The following is a 20,092-nucleotide window of genomic DNA, read 5'->3' on the forward strand; positions in this document are numbered from 1 at the left end:
AATGGGAATGGGGAAGGGCAAATGGTGAATGGGGAATTACCGCCCCACTCAACTTGGAATGGGGCGGTAATTCCGCCATCCACCATGGGGGAATCCGGCATGGACCATGGTGCTAATAGCACCATGGTCCACCGCCTGACCTGTAATGAGGGCCCTTGAGTGGATGTCCCCCTTCATTGAGGATAGGGAGTTGCAAGGGAGGTCAGTCACATTCCTGACTTGTGGGTTACCCCAAGGAACTGTCCTTTATGGCTAAACCCCCTGCTTCACCTTGAGGGTGTCTGGAAAGGACTTGGGCGGGCTCCACCAGCCAGTAAATTATTTGGTTAATGGGACCGGGATGCATCGCAGTGCTTTTGCTCATGCTGTTGACCCCATGCACCTTTCTTTAGAGCTCTCAGAAACAAGACACTAAGAAGGAGGAAAATACAGACCTGCTGAACATTGCTTAAGTATCCCTTCGGAATCACATCTCTATTCCTTTAAAAATCACAATGTTAGGACTTGGTTGAAGACATTCCTTTTTAAGGCTGCCTTTGATTCATGTTTGTGATGTTGGCTAAGAACCATGGACACTGCAGACTCTACTGACCCATGTGAGCATATTTGCCTGCACATCATGCTGGACCGTGTTCTGCTTCTCCTACCTGCACTTATTGTCATGTTTCTTTCTCACCTGCATGTATTGCTCTCCCCACTCTCCCCTTTCCCCGGAACATAGTGATTATGTTCTATGGCTTCAAAGGTTCATGTTTTCCTCTCATTCACCTCCCCATCACCTTTTCCGCATTATCCACTTGGGGCGCTAATGGACATCTGCGCCAATGGCTGGCGGCTCATAAAATAACAATAAATACATTGATAAATGCATTTCATTTTGTCAACTTCATAAATAGGTGAACTAATAACATCATCAAATATTGCAGAGAAATCAGGGCCATGGCAGAGTTAATGGTATTCTGGGGGAAATTGACTCGGTATTGCTCAGGATCTTTCCAATCATACTCTGTAAAAAGTAGATAAGGCAGGCACCTGCAATTTCCTATAAGGATGAGGACTGCACATTGTTCATGATACAACTTTTTCAGATCTCAAGCAGGTTCATTAGGCTGAATACTTGATAATGTATGTGAAGTCACTGGGGATCAATCGTGTCCCTCAGATGAGTGAATTTGCTGCCTCATGGTAAAGTAGATGAATAACACAAGTTCCATCAGGTGAGTCTAGGGAGAAGGAATCCCTGACAGCGAGAGTAGCTTGCGTGACCATGAGAGACACACGCAGGTGACTTTCACTTTTGTGTAACAAATATAGACGTCATGAGAAAATGCCAGTGATTGTGGGAGGCAGGAGATACTTCACATTCATTGGGCCTCATTACAACCTGCCAGTCCGGGACCGTGCAAAATCCGTGACGGCGGTAAAAACGTTTCCGTGTCCGCAAGGTTGCGGAAAAACCATCCGATTACACGCTGTCGGTCGCGCGCACCACACGGACTCGGAAACGTTGTTACCGCCGTCACGGAAAACCCCACGGAAATGGAAATAACGAAGCCACAAGTGGCGCTAAACCCGTTTCCGCCTCCGCCACCACGGACACGGAACCGGAAATACCATGATCGCCAAAACAGGAAACAGAGAGGCGGCCATCATATAAAAGCACAATCCATTGCCATCCAGAGCCAGCACAAGCACAATCCTAACTCTGAGAAGCCAAAAGGGACCACCAGCATGTCTGCCAGGATTCCTGCTCAGAGGCAGTGCAAACAGCGCTTCAGCGAGGCGGAGCTAACCGTCTTGGTGGAGCACATTGTGGACAATGCTGAGATGCTGTTCAGCGCCGACCAACGGCGTGCCACACAGCAGCGGAGGAAGGAGGTGTGGGCCGAAGCTGCACGCAAGTGCACCGCCGTGGGCGTGGCAGTGAGGAGCGTGAAGGACTGCCACAAGCGTTGGGACGACCTGAGGCTGAGGGTACGCAACCTCATTTCCACGCACCGCCAACGCAGCAGTGGGACAGGCGGAGGACCCCCTTCCCCACTGAGGCTGCAAGCATGGGAGGAGCGTTGCAGCAGCGTCCTCCACCTAGAGGGAATCCATGGGATCGGGCAGGCTGAGGCAGGAGTGAGCCCACCTGCAGATGCCGGTAAGTGCCCAAACATGAATGCCACATGTAAATATGCAGTTGTGAGTACTGGGCCAAAGGACCCATTAACAACCCCCCCCCAGGCAATGCATGTGTGGGCCAAAGGACCCATTAACAACCCCCCCCCCCAGGCAGTGCATGTGTGGGCCAAAGGACCCATTAACAACCCCCCCCAGGCAGTGCATGTGTGGGCCAAAGGACCCATTAACAACCCCCCCCCCCCAGGCAGTGCATGTGTGGGCCAAAGGACCCATCATGATCCGTATGGCAACCAATATCACTGAATGCAGACACCAGCAATCAGATGCATGTGACTAACACTATTCAATGTGCAATCTTAATGACGCATGTGATGCACCCATCTGCCACCACAACAACACTAATTGCATGCCCTTTGTGTCCCCACAGCCGTTTCAAGTGACAGTGATACTGCACAACAGGCCAGCCAATCTGCATCGGCAAGTACACTAGCCACCGCCACCACACAGGAGGATGCTGCCGGCAGTTCTGCACCTCTGGCCACATTACCAGCCACTACAGATGTGCGGCACACCACCACCACCGACATCCCCACCGTCTCCACACTGGCTGAGTCTAGACAGGTGCCACGGGAACCTATCATGGCCACCCAACACAACACCGAAGGCAGCAGCACTGCAGAGGGGGCGGCCTGCAGTGATAACAGTGCCCCGCAAGAGCACTCGGAAACGGGGCCACAGGGGCAGATGCCCACATTGGAAGACCTGGGCTCCTTCCATGAGCTGGGGTTCAGCCCCACTTCACTGGGGAGTCCCATGAGGTCGCCCACCCCATCCATGGCCGAACTGAATGCCCGCATGCAGCGGATGGAGGACCAGCAGGCTACCCTCACCCAGCTGGTGGAGAGGCAGCTAGAGGAATCCAGGCTGCAGAGGGAGAGCTACAGCGCCTCAGTGCGTCGCCTGTCGAGGTCCATTGGACGCTTTGCGAGCACCATAGTGACCCTTGCACGCCATGTGCGGGAGGGCAACGACCACACCTCCAGGCTTGTAGAGGCCATGTTGGTTGGCCAACAGGCAAATCTGGCACGGATGCCCTCAATCCCAGATTCTGGCCCATCAAACACTACCACCCCATCCAGCTCCACTACTGCCAGTCCAAGGAGGCGCTCGAGTAGGCTAACGGGTCCTTCGGGCAAGGTTGCACAGGCACAGAAGCGCACGCGGAAGTGATGGCATGTGTGTGGGGCAGTGCAGGACACATGTGGACTACAAGGGTGTGAGAGGGGTGGGCACGTTTGGGTGGTGGGGTAGGTAGTTTTGGGGGTTTGGACAATGGGCTCTGGGTGGGGGTGGGCACGTTTGGGTGGTGGGGTAGGTAGTTTTGGGGGTTTGGACAATGGGCTCTGGGTGGGGGTGGGCACGTTTGGGTGGTGGGTGGCCCCGGGTGTACGGCTTCCCTAACCAATGCACCTTCTTCCCTGTTGTTATCACATCAATACATCACCATTTCAAATCAAGACATACATGTGTGGACATTGATCATTTATTTTGCAGTGCAACTATTAATTCATTGTCGTCACCATGTTTGTGCATTTCTGTGAATGTGCTGTGACTCAAAAGTAAATGCGAATCAGGGCATCCCGTGCTCTCTGGCCATCATGTGGACCCCCAGGGGGAGGCGGTGCCATCCCATCCCCATCCCCATCTTCCTCATCTGCGTCTGGTGGCATTGGGATGTTCCTGCGCAGGCATATATTGTGCAGCATGGCACATACGAGCGTGATTTTGCCCGTCTTCACTGGGCTGTACAGCAGTGATCCGCCAGATCTGCTCAGACAGCGGAAACGGGCCTTCAGCAGTCCAAATGTCCTCTCAATCATTCCACGTGTGCGGATATGTGCCCTATTGTATGCCTCTTCATGCCTGTTCCTTGGTCTCCGTACAGGTGTCATCATCCATGGCGTGAGTGCATATCCCGCATCACCTACATGGGATGTAGATGGGGGAACATGTCAGTGTTTGTGGCATCATGTCCTCATCTGCTGCTGTGCATTCGTGTATCATCATTCATTCATGCATATGTACCATGCAGTGTATGGAGGTATGTCTTGGGCATCACGAAGTATGTCGCTGACTGCATATGGGCCTACACATTAACTTGCATGTTTACTGTGCCCTGCGGGTGACATTTGATTGTGTGCATGTCATGGTGCAGTGCTGTCCACACATGGCAGAGTGACTCCACTGTACGGAAGTAGTAAATACACGTCGTCTCATTTACACGCCTCTCATGCTTTTTGGGGCAGTGTTTCAATTGAGGGTGGGTGTCTGCAGTGGCACAGGGTTCATGGGACAGTGAGGGGATTGGCTGTGGCAGCGTGTGCACGGGCACATTGTGGTGCCCTGTCATGTCTTCCTTCATGATGTTTGGCATCCGCTGTGTATTTGGTAGATGGAAGGGGGGTGATGCATGTGCGGTCACAGCGGCACACTCACAATGCTCATTGGCCTGGACACACACACACCACTCCGACAGGGTTGTAGCATCGTCAGCTGTACTCACCCAATAGCCATGTGCTTTGTCCGGCATAGCGTTCCATGTACCGTGGCAACGTGGAATTCCGCAGTACCATTGAGTCATGTGATGAGCCTGGGAAACGTGCGCAGCAGTGTGTAATCAGTTGCATGGCATCACAAACCATCTGGACATTCAAAGAGTGATACTGTTTCCTATTGCGGAACACCGCCTCAATTGCATGTGGTACTGTCAGCTCGACGTGGGTGCAGTCAACTGCGCCTATGCATTTTGGCATGCCTGCTATGGCATGGAAGGCCAACTTGGTGGCAATGACCTCGGGGAGGGTGCGGGGTAGGGCTATGTGTTCCGACACATGGCGCAACAGGGCATCCAGTACCTGTACCAGGATTTTTGAGAAACACGGTTGTGATATGCCGTGCAGCTCACCAACCGTGTGTTGATAGGTGCCAGTGACAAGGAAATGCAGAACTGAGACAACCTTCAAGAGGGGGGGGATGGCGGTGGGGGTGTCAATTAGGCTGCTGATGTTGTCCACAATCATGGCGGTGATGTGCAGGATTGTTGCACGGTCCAGCCGGTATAGGGTGTGGATCTGTCCTGGGGTGAGGTTCCAGGGTGAGGCCCTGATGCGTGGTATTGGTGGCTGGCGGCAGGGTCGGGCTGGCTGGGCAATGGGGTTTGCCATAGCTGCAGGGTTGGCTGGTTGCCGCCTGCGCCTCCTCCGCCTACGCCTCCTCCTCTGCGCCATTACTGCCACCATGTGCAGTGCTGCCTGTTGGTTGAGTAGGCCCAGTCCCAGTGCTACTAGACCTGCTGCCTGCATGGTTCTGTGTTGTGTTGGGCTGGGTGTGGCCCTTTTGTAGGCTCCCAGTGGCCTGCTAGGTCCAGCTGGGCTGATTTGGTGCACCTGTGCCCTGATTCAGTTCAGCAGGCAGTGTATAACGCCATGTTCGCGGTGGCGGCGGTTCCGCCACCGTGATCACGGTATTTACGCCATTTTTTTGCCGGTATTTCCGTGTCCGTGCTAGTTGTGATGCTCACGGTGTTTTGTGTTGACGGTAACGGAGGGGTTTCCGTGCAGACGGACTTAACGGGAACCCTATTTCCGCGGTGGCGGTTTAGGTTGGTGCTATTACCGGGGCCGCGGGTCATGATTGCGCGGACATGGAAACGGTGCCGGTATGGTTTTACCGGCAGTGTTAATTCCGGACCGGAGTACTTGTAATGAGGCCCATTGTCTTTAAGTGAGTGAACAACACATGGGCCATTAATGGTTCTTAGGTGTCATGAACATGCTCCAGTGTTTGGAACACTAAGCGGCAAAATGGCAGGAGTGCCACTGTCATTGTTCTCCGTAGGTGAACTCTTAGTCTTACAGAAGCGAAGGCTAATGCCTTACAAATAGCATGTTCTTGTCTCCAGAGCCCTGTGTCACGTGACACACTCGCTTCAACCCCTACCCATGGCAACTCCGCTCCAGGGATCTATCCCACCCTACATATCTCCTCTTACTTAACCGCAAGTCTTCGCTGCACGCCAGTCACTGGGACATACATGGTTACCGCTGCTGGTGCCCCTCACAATCCCGCTTTGCAATTCCTCTGAGCTTTTCTTAGGCAGCTGCTTCTGGCATATGCGGCTGCCCTTCTGCTGTTAGCCATCCTGCTTCAACCCTTTCTGATCTTGTTCTCAGAAGGTTTGGCATGTAAAATACAAATTAATGTGGCTGAGAGCCAGGTCTTCAGTATAGACATGTCCTGAGTGTATGAGTCTGGGAGCCGAGTTCCTGGTCCATGGCCTGGGAGTCAAAGGCCACTAGAGTCTTCCCCTACATGTGGCTTCCTGAGCCATTACTTCAGGAAGATACTGTTCCTTCCTTTCACTACGAAGGGGAAGGTCTTTTGAGGTCTTTCTCACTGTTTTCCCTTTTTCCCTGTTTCCACAGATTTTTACCTGTGCTTGGTCTGTGCCTCAAGCAAGAACAATGCCAACCAAGAATTGTCTTCTGTAGTGCCGTTACTTGCCAGAACCGCCCATCTCAGTAGGTCTGCTCTCCCTGGGGTCTCTCTGGGATAGGGTAGGTGCAAGGGGATATTAGACCCGACACTAAAAAGGTCCTTTCTTGTTTCCTCAGCCCGCTTCTTAACAGAAGCCCTACTCGCATCCTTTATCACCTTGTCCATAAAAAGTGTGTGAGGTCCATGCACAGAAGGTGCCTGCAGGCCATTCTAGCCTGTGGCGATACTAGACCTCCAGTGTGGTGAGATGTGGTGCTGCTCAGGGATTTGAACTGCACTATTATTCTCTGTGCAACTTCCAGTGAGTCAGTTTGCCACATTGGGAGGGATGGAGGAGGAGCAGAGAATCTGTGGGGGCAGCTTTTGCAAAACACGTGCACACACAATATTTGTGAAAGAAAGTAGCTGAGATTTAGGGAAGTGGGAGATACCATTGAGCGCCCTTCTCTTGTAGAAAGTGGATGACAACACACTGGTCCTCAGGTGACACGAGTGAAGGAGGAGCAGCAGCAGAGAATCCTTGGGGGCAGCTTGTCTGAGACACACATTTGCACAGTATCTGTGGGGCAAAATAGATGAGATTCAAGGAGATGTTGGATTCCGTTGGGTGCCCATCAGTTTAAGTGAGTGAATGACACATGGACCATCGAGCAACTCTTGGCTGGAGGAGGAGGGACAGCAGAGAATCCCTGCAGGCAGCTTGTGTGAGACACATGCTTACAGGATATTTGTGGGAGAAAGTAGCCAAGAATCAGGGAGGATGGAGATACCATACAGTGTCCTTAACTTGAAGAGAGCGTACAGTAGATGGGTCATTGGGAACTCTTCGTCACAGGAGGAGCTGTAGATAATCCCATGTGTTGGATAAGTAGCACAGCAGCTTCACCAATGGGAAGTCTTCCCTGAGGGGTACCCAACCATGAATAAATAATACCTCACCTCTGTAACAGCTCTCAGTGCAAAGAAGCCATGAACATGACAAACATTGCACTGTTCATGTAACGTTTAACATCACATTGCATAACATGCTAGTGCTTAACTGGGGCTTTCCCCCTTCCAATGCTCATGAAACCATTCCTTCCCACCCATGTGCATGCGGTCACCAGAAAAGTAACTTTAATTTACCTTTGTAGACGTCCAACTGCACCCAGAAAACAGTAAAAAGAAAACATTCAATTGCTGCAAATGAGTTGATATGATCGTTCCCGGGGTTGTTTGTGGTGATGGTTTACTCAGAGAAACCCGGGCACATGATATATGTTAGAATTAATAGATTACGGTTATGTTTGATCATTTATATTTATTGGCAAAAGAGAGAGCTTCTGTTACAGGCACCTGGCAGAAGTGGAATTTGCTGGAGAAAGTCATCAGGGCCACGACTTTGTGGAAATGGCAGCGATGGCTTTACAAACCCAATTAACATAGCACATAATCAAAAAGAATGCCAGAGTCATTGAGTGAAGCTGGGTAATTGACAAGCGCGACTATTGTGAAGTATCATTTCTCAGGTAGTGCCTGACAGACTAGAGCACCGGATTCCCTCTGCCGCAACATTTTAGTAGAATTTAAGAGCTTGACACTATCCTTTAAGTAGACACTTGACCACAAGTTGGTTACGTGTCAGTAACAAGGGTGGGATTCCCAAAGCTGACTGATGAAATATTTATGTAAGGTATAGCAAGAGATGGAGAAAGTGCTGCTTCCTGTAAATTAGAAACTTTTGTTTACATTTCTGTCTGGAAAGGATAGGTGTAGGTGACCTCATTAGAACCAGACAATAGAACAGTAGGAAAGGGAATTCACTGATTGTCCTCTTGGATCCTTGGAGAATAGGAGGGCAATGGTAAGTAAGCTGGTTAGGTAGATCAGACATTTCCTAAAGGCTGGGGTTTTGGCAGAGTCATATAGTATATCGGTATAAAGATTTCCCGAACTACTGAGTGAGTTAAATCATCATTTATTTGGAAAATGCTATATTCGGAATAAAATAGTAGAAAAGAAAATATTGCATTGTGTACTACTAAAAATACCCACTGCCTGTAAAATAGCAAATCACTAGAAACCCTGCAAAAGCCATAAACACAGCTTGCTGTCCACACTCCTGAATGAGGATATGACTGTGGATTAAAGGAGCATGTCATCTCCCATGCAATGATGAATTGTCACAACCAATAGACATTCCTGCTGTGAATTTCTGTGAAGAGAAATGTTGACACATGACACTAACATGTTTTTAATTAAAGTAGCTTTGTTTAGTTGCACTGGCTGATGAGATATTGAAACTGTCTGATGTTGTAACATTTGTTAAACATGTCTTGATGGCTAACATTTCAAGCCTCATTCTGAATAGGTCAGACACAGTTAAAAAAAAACACATAAAAAAGCTTTCTGTCTTTTGGGCTGCTCGTGTCCCATTCAAATGGGAGTGAATGAGAAGTTCCTGCATGGTGCAGAAGCCCAGAGCGAAACCTTTAACCAGAATAGGGAGGGATCCTCATTCTGATACCTGCATTCAGGCCTAATTTCAATGGATTGTGTCTGCTTTTCCCATGCAGGGAGAAAGCAGGCAGAGGGCCTCATTACACGGATGGCGGTGAACCATGGCGCTATTAGCGTCATGTTTCATGCCGGTAAAATACCGGCACTGCCTTGGTGGAAAGGGGAATTACCGCCCCATTACAAGGTTGGCGGGGCGGTAATTCCCCCTTCCGCCATTGCCCTTCCCCATTCCCATTTTTGCCCCATAGGGCTCTATGGGAATGGGGAAGGTGCTAATTACGCTAATTGCGGTACCGTAATTAGCTCCCTGGTCCCTTTGCGGGTTTGTTTTTAACGCCTGCAAAAAGCAGGCGTTAAATTCCCCAACCCGCAAAGGGACCTCGTAGTAAGGCGGTAAGGATTTACCGGTACGGGTAAAATACCGGTACTGGTAAACCCTTTACCGCCATCCGTGTAATGAGGCCCAGAGTCCTTTAAAAAAACAAATGGCGCAATAATGGCCCCCATGTTTCACAAACCCTTACCCAGGGTTCTGTTCCTTAAACTACAGAGCGTGAGGTCACACATCAGAATCCAGCGGCACGGATGCGTGGTCAGGTGGCCTCTATCAGATTGAGGCCATTGGTCCCTTGTAACATGATAAATTATGGAGACATTGGGCCTCATTACGACCCTGGCGTTAAGGGTTTAACGGCGCCGTAAAAGGTGTCGGCGCTGTTAAACCCTTAACGCCTGATTACGAGGTCCCTTTGCGGGAATTCAGAATACCTTTACACGCGGAAGACCTTGCTCGCTGTGATCTTCAACCATCCGAATGCTGACGATGTGGGGCTGGCCTTGGTGGGAATGTCACAAGGATATTAACAGTTTACAGCCGACATGCTCTCAAAGGATCTTTGCTAGTGTCCCAAATTACTGAATATTCTCTGTGGAAGTACTGTCTATTTAAGGGGTCTCTCAGGACTTTCGATCAGTATTTACAAAACATTGTGTTCTGTTCCCTGACATTTTGGGCCCAATTTCTTTCTCTTCAACTGATTATAAAATGGCACCACAGTGAAAACCTGTCATTGGATTGTGTACATTTTAAGAAACCATTGTACTTAACGTGAGAACAAATACCACTGACTAAGTGAAATTTAGGAACTCCCAGTTTAGAAACTTTTCTCCAGCAACACATGTGGCGCCCCAGATAACAGTCTTCGATTTTGATAGGCACGCTGAAACATATTCCTTAAAATAATTGGTCCCATGCCTGTTTATTTGGAATTCTAGTGGGGTGGCCGAAGAGGACAGGAACCTCCACAAACTAAAGGATGATGGGCCGGGGGGGGCGGAGGGGGCAGGAGGTGTCATGCTGTGGGAAGGATCCCTTGGTCATCTCTACTTAGCCCCCTGAATAGGTTACGGGACAATCAAAGAGAACACAGTAATCATACTGGCCCTTTAAGCCACCCCACAGAGGCACATTGGCAAAGGAAAAAGTCAACAACCCAACTATTTCCATTAGACCTGTGACCCTAGAAACAATTACCCCACTCTTTCTAAGAAGGACAATTTCAGTAACACCATCCATTCAATTAGGGAATGGGTCCTTAAAGCAGCCTCGTGCAAAATAGAGCCTTTATTTTTAAAGGGACACTTCCATGCATTTTTTATTTTCAAAATCATCGAAGTTATGATTAGTTGCCACTTAATTTACAACAGCAAACGTGAACATACTTGTGTAGGAAGAAATTTCCCATGCAAATTTTCACACTCCCTGTCTGTTTTCAGTAGAACGTGTGGAGGCCACGGAGAACATGATACAAAAGATCCATTATACACTTGGCTTGCAGGAAACTTATTCTTCAGCTCTGAAGAGCAGTGAAGTAGCCAAGGTGTCTACTTTATGCATTGGGATGGGACTTTAATCACCAGCATTGGTTGTGGTTTGCACTATATGGCTGCAAATCAGCAATGGTGCTTCAGGGTAACTTTGTAATTTCCAGTCCAGTCCAATAAATTATTGGCGGGAGCCAAGTGCATTTCTTGGCTATGTATTAAAGGAGGTGCAGATGCAAGAACGTGGGAGTGGCAAAAGCCACCTGGGGCCTAAGGCTTGAAAGAGTCAACAGTTGGTATTAGCCCTACCGCCGAACTCCCCGGCGTTAATAGCACCGGATCACGAGTTCGGCGGTAATATTAATCCCCATTCCCCATTGAGCCCATTCGGGAATGCCCCATTCCCCATTGAGCTCAATGGGGAATTTTCGCGCTCTTACCGCCGGCGGATTTCCCACCGGTGGTAATAGCGGACCCTTGGACCCGCTACTGCCGGATTTAAGGGTTACCGCCAAAGTCGTGATCAGGCCCTCTGTCTCTGACTTTGATAATGCTGACACATGGCATGTGTCTCTTTGGCAATTAAGTAATATGTATTCCCGTGTAAACCCAATAAGATACTGCAGGAACTAGAGATGCAGTAACCAAAGAAGCTGTGCTGTTTTGGATCTAATTGCTAACCATATCTGGTTCTCAGAGATCAAAAAGGATAAACCATTTTGTATTTTATCCGCAGAACTATCACACTAAATACAGAAGATGGGAATTTCTCTGTTTCGATGATGCTCTACAAAGATAAGGATTTTGAGGACATGTGGACGACAGTTCCCTTTCTGACACTTGAAGACAACATCTTTGTTAGAGTTCACATGGTAAAAAAATACTCTTTGCCTATTTTTATGTGTTCTATCTACACGTGACCTCATGTAAAACGCAATATAAAGTGGCACCAGACAGCCGGGCACCAGAATCTTCTGGTAGAGCTTGTGATGATCACAATTGCCACAGTCTCTTTCTATGACCCGATGAAGGCATATCTTGCTGATGTTGGTTACTATTTGGTTGCCTGATTTTATTTTAAGATTAAGGGTGTCCTTTACACAAAAAGACACAGATTAAAATGCCAGACATGAACACCAAGGCCTTTTTGTCTGCACAATGTTCTTGCTTACTCTTAAGAAAGCTGACCAAAATGTTTTTAATAGCTTAAACATTGTTCGGCTGTCCCATTGTGTCCATCAGGGTGCTTATGTTTATGTCTTCTGTTCAGAGGCACTTTCAAGGTTTCACAACATTTTCTGTGTAAATGTATTCCATTATAATTCCAATAATTTTGTTATTTGGCTATTTCCTGCAGGGATTTCAAAGTATCATACCCTTTCAACCTCATTCCCACGCCACATGCAAACCACTGCAATTGTCTCCAAAATCAAGTTCACACACTCCTGTACATTAAACAAAAAAGACCAAATTCACCAATAGTGAACCTCAGGTGAGCAAAAACAGCATATTCCAGAAGCACCAACCCTTTGCCACAAGCAACCCACAAGGCGTGGTAGAAATTAGAATTAGCTGTATCACCTGCCACTGACACTTACAAGCTGAAACCAACCTCTTCAGGTTATACAATGTTGTTTTACTGAGAGGTTATACCATCTGCACATTGCCCTCGTATGTAGGGCTCAGAACATTAAATTGGGGTGATGTGAAATATGGCATGATACTGAATCAATGTTTTATTGTGCAACGTGCATTTGGAGATAAAAACGATATCTTTTTTTAAAAACACGTTTTCTTGGGCATTATTTGGGGGTAGTTAGGGCTACCAGTTACCACCCATGTGTTGCCGATCGCTACGCCTGTGTCCCTTTACAACCAATATTATGTTCTGATGCATTATTTGTATGAATGCCTTCAGTTTTTGCCAAGTTTAGTATTGGGTTCTTGTGCATGTCATCAATAATTGTTTATTGGCATGCTATAGCACCACACTTTCAGGGGGATTGTTGAAATAACACGTACACTATCTTCACATCTGGCTCATAGATCATTTGATGATACGTATTGTCATGTTATTGAGTGGTTGAGGGTCACCCGATCCCCTTTCATAACCCTTATGATTTTGGTGACATTAGGTTACTTGACTATTCACAGAAAACTAGTCACAGGGGAAGACATTAAAGCATCGTGGGCAACACAAACCAATATCAGATTGTGCTTGGAGGATTTGATGTAACATCAATATACAAGTATTGATATAATATCAATATCAGGTTTATAAATAATCCTTCTTGTCATATTCCATCTGATTCTAAGCTCTGATAATATCTGTTATGATTACCCAATGTATTGGTACTCGATTTGTGGACCTCAAAAGGAAGATGAGATGAGTCACCCTGATGGCCCTTCAAATTATGAGATGCAAGCAAGCCCTGTGTCAGAGACAAGAGCTTGACCTGTGAGCTATCTACCAAATAATATACAAAGGCGAATGTCTTTTGGTAGTTAGTACATTCTGTGCATTTACACATGGGTATATATGATTTAATCTAGCACAAATTAATAGTAAATGTACCGACATTTATCATTAGTCTTGATAAATTAATTCTGATTGTCTTCCCATGTGACTACTTGAGGAGACGATTTTCACTTTTTCTGCTCTTGTTTGGCTTCCTAATCTCACATTATTTTGGAAACTGTTTTTTAATACTGTAGTTATTTATCATTAGTTGTGTTCCTGCACTTGAGGAGGCAACAAGTTGGTGATTTCTGTCATGAAAAGATTCCTATGTATTCTAGATATAGTTGGCCTTGTACAGACTATAGCTGGCCTTGAACATGCCATATAATACTCTGGTTTGTACTTATTTGCAAAATGAAACTGTTATATTGTAACACATTTCTTTTCCACTTGCCGCCGGAGTAATTTTTTTCCGGCACCCAGGAATGGGCAATTACCAGGGCATTACAGCCCCAGCGGACCCGGTAATTGCCTATTCCCGGGCGCCAGAAAATATTAGTCCCCATTCCCATTTGAGTCCCATTGGACTCAATGGGAATGGGGAGGCCGGATGCACCGGCACCATTCAGGAATGGTGCCGGTTCATCTGACAGGGTCTGCTCGTGGGTGCAAGGCCTCCCGCCAGGTCAGATCTGGCAGGTGAAAAAGGCACCCGCAAACAGAACTCGTAGTTTGCCGGTCCAGTAGCAAAGGTACCAGCAAACTTACCGGTACCGTTGTTACCAGACCCGCAACCTCATAATGAGGCTCAATATATCCTTGTTAGTGTGCACCAGATGTTTGGTACTGGGAGGTTGTATGTTCCCATGAAGGAGGCTTGGCTGCTGATGTAACTTTGTCTATGGTTCTTTATGGTCTTGGGAAAAGGTCATGCTGTCTGGCAATTCCCAATGCCTAACAGCTCCACTACTCATAACATGCCATCCACGCTCTATGCAACCTGACCCACAGATTGCTGGTTCATCTTTTTGCAATGTAGGCTCTTAATCCCACAGTCAATTTTTTCATGTCTTGCCTGATTTGCATAACTGATGGAGGCTGCAACATGGCTAGTGTTATGTACAGAAAAGTGACCAACATCTTACAATCAATTATACAAAGTCCATATTTTAACAGTGGAGCTTCTCCAAAGGCTGACAAATGGGTATATGTAGAAAATGTTGAGAAGAAAAAAAACATATTATATAATTGTTGGAATTTCGGCTGTACTAAAATTTCGTACAGCTGAAGATTTTGAACAATTACCCACATACGTGACCATTATAGCAAACAAGGCAAGCAGGGGTTGCGGTGGAGTCCCCTGCAACCTTGTACGCTATAATGACATCAAGGGTTGCAAGGGTGTCCCCTGCTTCCCAGACAATAAAGGAGAAAAAAGAAAAAGGTCCCTGCCGCGCCGGTTCCCGTCCACGTAAGTGATGGGAACTGGCGTTGCAGGAAGACAGGGGAGTCGGTGGCGCTAAAAGGTAAGTAGGGGAGCGCGTTAGGGAATGTGGGATTATACTGCAGCACGCTTTTCGACATTTTCGAATTTGTGATTTCACGCTGCAGTGTAATGATGTATATTCTTCAAAAGCAGACTAAACAGATATAATTGTTTTTTTACATCTGGCAAAATAGAGGGTTAGCTCTCTAAAGCTCTTGACGATACAAGATGGCGGGTCCCTGGTGACAGTCGCCGAATCTGTGATACGGAACGAGTAGGTCCTTTTTAAAGCTCTATAATAGTGCTTTTAAAAGCCTGTTTTGTTTCCCTGCTGCTTGGTACATTGATGTGTTTTCCTTTATGTTTGTTTTTGTTATGTTTTGCTTTTGACTACAATGGAGAGAAGACCTGCAGGGCAAAACAACCACATGGGAATGCAGAGAGACGCAAAGGGAGGAGACCACACACCGGCTGATGTCACGGGGGTACATACAGGTGTCGACGAAGGCAACACAAAATGGAGGAGGCACCCCGATAACTCGGGCAGTGTCCCCTCTCCAACCTCCCCTTCACGGATGAAAGGGGAGGAGCCAAGCCCAGTGCGGCAAAAACAACAGAAGCACGCGAAAAGGCGAGGAAGCATGGCAAATCCTAGGAAAGCCCGCGAAGGGTAGACAAAAGAAAGAGGATGGGCTTCTACTTTATAAACAAGCGGGAACTCCAGGGAAATCAGCAGCCAGCTCCGCAGGAGACCCCCGCACGGACTTTAAGGAGCTTTTTGTTTTTGGAGCAGCTGAGTGATTCGCGGCGTGAGCTGGAGGAGAGGAACACCGGAGGAGCCCCCGCCCAAAGAGAGCGAGAGTGAGCACGGGAGAAAGAAGGGAGGCACGGAAGCGGGGAGCAGCCGAGGAGCCGCGGTGCGCATTGAAGGCCAGCCCAGCTGTGAGGAAGGTGAGCGCGCCAGCCGGAGGAAGCACCGAAACCAGGAAGCCGCAGAAAGCGTGACCGGGAGAGAGCGAGCAACGCCCGCCACACAGCGAAGGAACAACGTTGCCGAGCCTACGGCCTTATCGACAGCAGAAGGAGCCAGCGGTCCTCCAAAGGAACGTGCGGCGGGCATCGTCCGGTGGCCATACTACACGGAAAGCCTACCCGCGCATTCAGGGAGGTAGGGGTGCGAGAGCATTCCGAGGCACGAGGAGACCGGCAGCGGCAGAGGGTGCCAGCGGTCCCAAAAGAACTTGCAACAGGCAGGGTCCTGAGGCCAGACAACCCGGCAGGTGCACGAGAAGTGGGGGTGTGCGAGTAAACTGGGACACGTGTTATTGAGCACACAAGGCGACAGCGGGCCCCCAATACGACTTGCTGCAGGCATCACGGGTTGCAGCAAGGGGAAACAGACTGCATTGTGCCCTGCAAAAAGGTGGACATGGGGGCAGCAGGGCATCGGTGCACCAGGCAGCAGAAAGCGCCAAGCATGGATTTGGAGGCTTTTATCTCCATGGCCAAGCTGGTGGTGGCTAAACACGGCAGCAGATGGATGGAGGCACTGGCTTCTCAAGCAGAGGATGACCAACCAGGGTCAAGTGAGGGCCCGGTTTCCCCCTTGATGTTTCCAAATGAGGAGGACGTGCTGGAACAGGAGGAAGAGGGACGTGAGGAAGAGGAGCCAACCGGAAAGAGGAAAAGAGTCATGACACAAAGGGCTTTGGCAAGCAAAGAGCAGGCGGCCAGAAACAAGAAAGCTAGAGCTACCGGGACAAGTAACAAGGGGAGGATACAGGAGGCTGTGGCCGTACCGGCGCCCGAGCCTGTGGGGACACCGAGGAGACAGGGAGCACCCAGCACGCCTGCAACCAGACCGGTGGCTGCGAGGGACGAAGGCCCCACATCCTTGGAAACAGTTAAAGGTATGGTGATGCAATGTATGCAAGCTTGGGGGAATGGTGTGAGTGGTCAAATGTTGAGCGGGAACATAAATGCATTTAACCAGTTGGGTAATGGGGCGGCTGTATTGCAACAATGCGGGGTGGCACCAGGCTCCGGGGTAGTGTGCTCAGGGGGTTATCAGCACGCCATGGGGAGCTCGGGTGCAGGGAACCTGGGTGTATGGCCAGCATCAGCAGGCCAAGCCACCGGGGGGGTGGCAGGGTCAGGGGGCCAAGGGCTGGGGGGCTGGTCCACAATGCCAACTCCAAATATGGGAACACAGCAACCAATCACCCAAGGCAGAGGCGGAGCGGCACAACAGCCACTCCACCAAGGTGCAGGGGCGGGGGTTGGTTGCGACAATGTGGGTATCGTTCCGGGCCAAACCCCGCAAAGTCAGCAACCCATGCCGGCGACAAGCACTGGTGCAATAATTGGGGTTGCCTCAGGGAACCAGCAAGATTTAGCAAGGGGAGGAGTGGCAACACAACCCCCCTCATGTTGGGGACAGGGTGTAGCGAATACAGGTTTACCCCCGGGGCCTAGTCCCTTTGTCAACCAGGACGGAGTGTGGGGTACTATGACGCAATATGGGAGAACAATGCCGGGCTTCGCGCCGGTGAGGGTAGCGGTTAATTCTCTGTCTTGGCATATACCATTATCAATCAAAGAGAAAGTATGGAGGAAGGAGTTCATAGACATTCTAGAGCTCATTGGGATGGAGCCTTTGGGTAATGGGTTGAAGGAATTGTCAGAGAAAGAAAAGGAAAAATGGGAGAAGGAATCACCTAAGACAGAAGCTACTATGCATAATTGGTTGCAGGCATTTTTTGTGTATACGTCAATAATGGTGGAGAAATACCCGCAGGACGCATTGTCAATGCTGGTTTATGGTCATTACATTCAAAGTATTTATTTGAAAAGAGGGGGTGAAGGATGGCTGCAATATGATAGAGCATTCCGTTTAAAAATGCAAGTATGGCCAGCCTTATCATGGGATGAAATGGACGTGGACGGGGTTTTGGATAAATTGGTGCTTACGGGAGAGGGAAGTGAGAAATCCGCAGTTGAGAAACCTCAGTTTTGGAGGGGCAGGGGGGGTTTCACCCGGCGGGCGAGGGCGTCCTTTCGCGGGCACTCCTCCTGGAACAACAGATCCAGCTTCTAGGGGGAGCAAGCAGAATGCTGGAGGGTCAATTCAGAAGAGGGTTGCCCCTTTGGTAAAGCGTGCCGGTTTAGGCACCCTCGTGGAGCCAACAGCAAGGAATGCAGCACCGCTTCCAGCGAGGGGAGGCGCAAGAGTAGTCCAAAGGGTAGAGACAAGGTCAAAAAAGATTAATGCGGGTAACACAATGTCAAAACTGATCCAGAATGAGAAATGTATTGGTATGATTAAAATGGGGTTGCCAACCCCGGTTAAGCTACAGGCAATGACTCCATGGTTAAATATTTATCATAATTATCAAGATGCCAGAATGTTGTGGGAAGGTTTCAGGTGGGGCTTCAAGATCCCGAGTATAGTGAGAAAAAAGGGCAAAGAGGCAGCCAACCTGCGGTCAGCGCTGGGCTTGCCGGAAGTGGTGGCCAAGAAAGTGGCCAAAGAAGTGGCGCTAGGCAGAGTGGCTGGCCCATTTGAGCATCCTCCAATGCCAAACTTAGTGGTATCTCCACTGGGGCTGGTGCCCAAGAAGGAAGCAGGGCAATTTCGGTTGATCCATCACCTCTCTTTCCCAGAAGGGGAGTCAGTCAATGATGGGATTAGCGAGGAAAGGGCCAGGGTACATTATACATCTTTTGAGGACGCCGTGGAGGTGGTGAAGGCTGCCGGGAAGGGAGCCCTTATGGGTAAATCAGACATAGAGTCAGCATTCCGGTTGCTACCCATTCACGAAGAAGGCCAGCACTTGTTGGGCTTTAAGGTGCAAAATCTGTATTACTATGACAAATGTTTACCGATGGGGTGTGCCATTTCTTGTGCCTATTTTGAAGCATTTAGCAGCTTTTTGGAGTTCGCAGTGAAGCAAGAATGCCACGAAGGGGCTGTAGTCCATTACCTGAACGATTTTTTGTTCATTGGGAGTGAAGGGTCTAGGGAATGCGAGAACCTCATGGCCACGTTTGAGAGGCTGATGGAGGTCATGGGGGTACCGTTGGCCAGAGAGAAAACGCTGAGCCCAGTGACATGTCTTACCTTCTTGGGGATTGAGATTGATTCTGTGAAGGGGGGAATGCAGGCTGCCCCAGGACAAAGTAGCAAAATTGAAGGGGGTCATCGGGGGGCTGAGAGGGAAGAAGAAGGCGACCCTCAGGGAACTGCAGGTATTGGCCGGGTACCTTAATTTTGCAGGGAAAGTCATCCCAGTAGGCAGAACATTTGCAAGGAATGTGGAACTAAAAATGGTCGGCCTACAACATGCAAATCAACACGTCAGGCTAGGGGCGGAGTTGCGGGATGACCTAGAAATGTGGGACAACTTTCTGGACAACTTTAATGGGGTGTTGATCTGGCGCAGCCAAGATGGTCGCGAGGGCAGGCATAAGTTGGTCACAGACGCATCAGGAGCAAAGGGGTTCGGTGCAATTTTGGGTAACAAATGGTGTGGGAAGGCATGGCCCCAAGAATGGCAGCGCAAAGGGGTCACAAAGGACATCACGCTGCTGGAACTCTTCCCCATTGTGGTAGCATTCAAACTGTGGGGGGAACAGCTGGCGAACAGCAGAGTCATACTCTGGTCGGACAACTTAGCAGTGGTCCAAGTCATTAACCAAGGGGCTGCCAGTGGCAGAAGAGTGTTGCAGCTGCTAAGAGAGTTGCAGAAATGCATGTTGGCTGGAAATATTGAAGTGCGAGCGAGACACATTCCTGGGGTGCTGAACGTGGCAGCTGATGCTCTCTCTCGTTTACAGTGGGGGAAATTTCAGGAGAACTGCCCGGGAGCAGAGAAGGTGATGTCCCCGTTCAAAGCTCAGTGGTGGGACATGATTGGGGTAATCTGAATGCCCTCATCTAGACGGCTCTGGCACCAGGCACGACAAGGAGGTATAAAGCTGGCTGGGAACGCTACCAGAATTTCAAGCGGGAGGTACTAGGGGTAAACCATCAAGGTTTGCCAGTAAGGGCCTTCATGGGATGGGGTGGCGTGCGGGGAGGTCAAGATCTTGGATGGCACACCATCTAGCAGCTATCGCTCATTTCAGCAAACTGGAGG

At 49.1% G+C, this 20,092-nt stretch overlaps 1 protein-coding gene across 1 annotated transcript in view; it reads left to right on the forward strand.

Moving 5' to 3' along the window:
- The window catches only part of LOC138453673 (alpha-tectorin-like), a 412,421-nt gene that overhangs the window by 206,646 nt on the left and 185,683 nt on the right, over positions 1 to 20,092 (forward strand). Inside the window, exon 5 of the mRNA XM_069606719.1 lies at positions 11,744 to 11,879. Coding sequence (XP_069462820.1) covers positions 11,744 to 11,879 — 136 coding nt within the window. The remainder of the gene's footprint in view (positions 1 to 11,743; positions 11,880 to 20,092) is intronic.

Source organism: Ambystoma mexicanum, chromosome 4p (genome assembly GCF_040938575.1).
Source record: "Ambystoma mexicanum isolate Mex_15411 chromosome 4p, UKY_AmexF1_1, whole genome shotgun sequence".
Lineage (NCBI taxonomy): Eukaryota > Metazoa > Chordata > Amphibia > Caudata > Ambystomatidae > Ambystoma > Ambystoma mexicanum.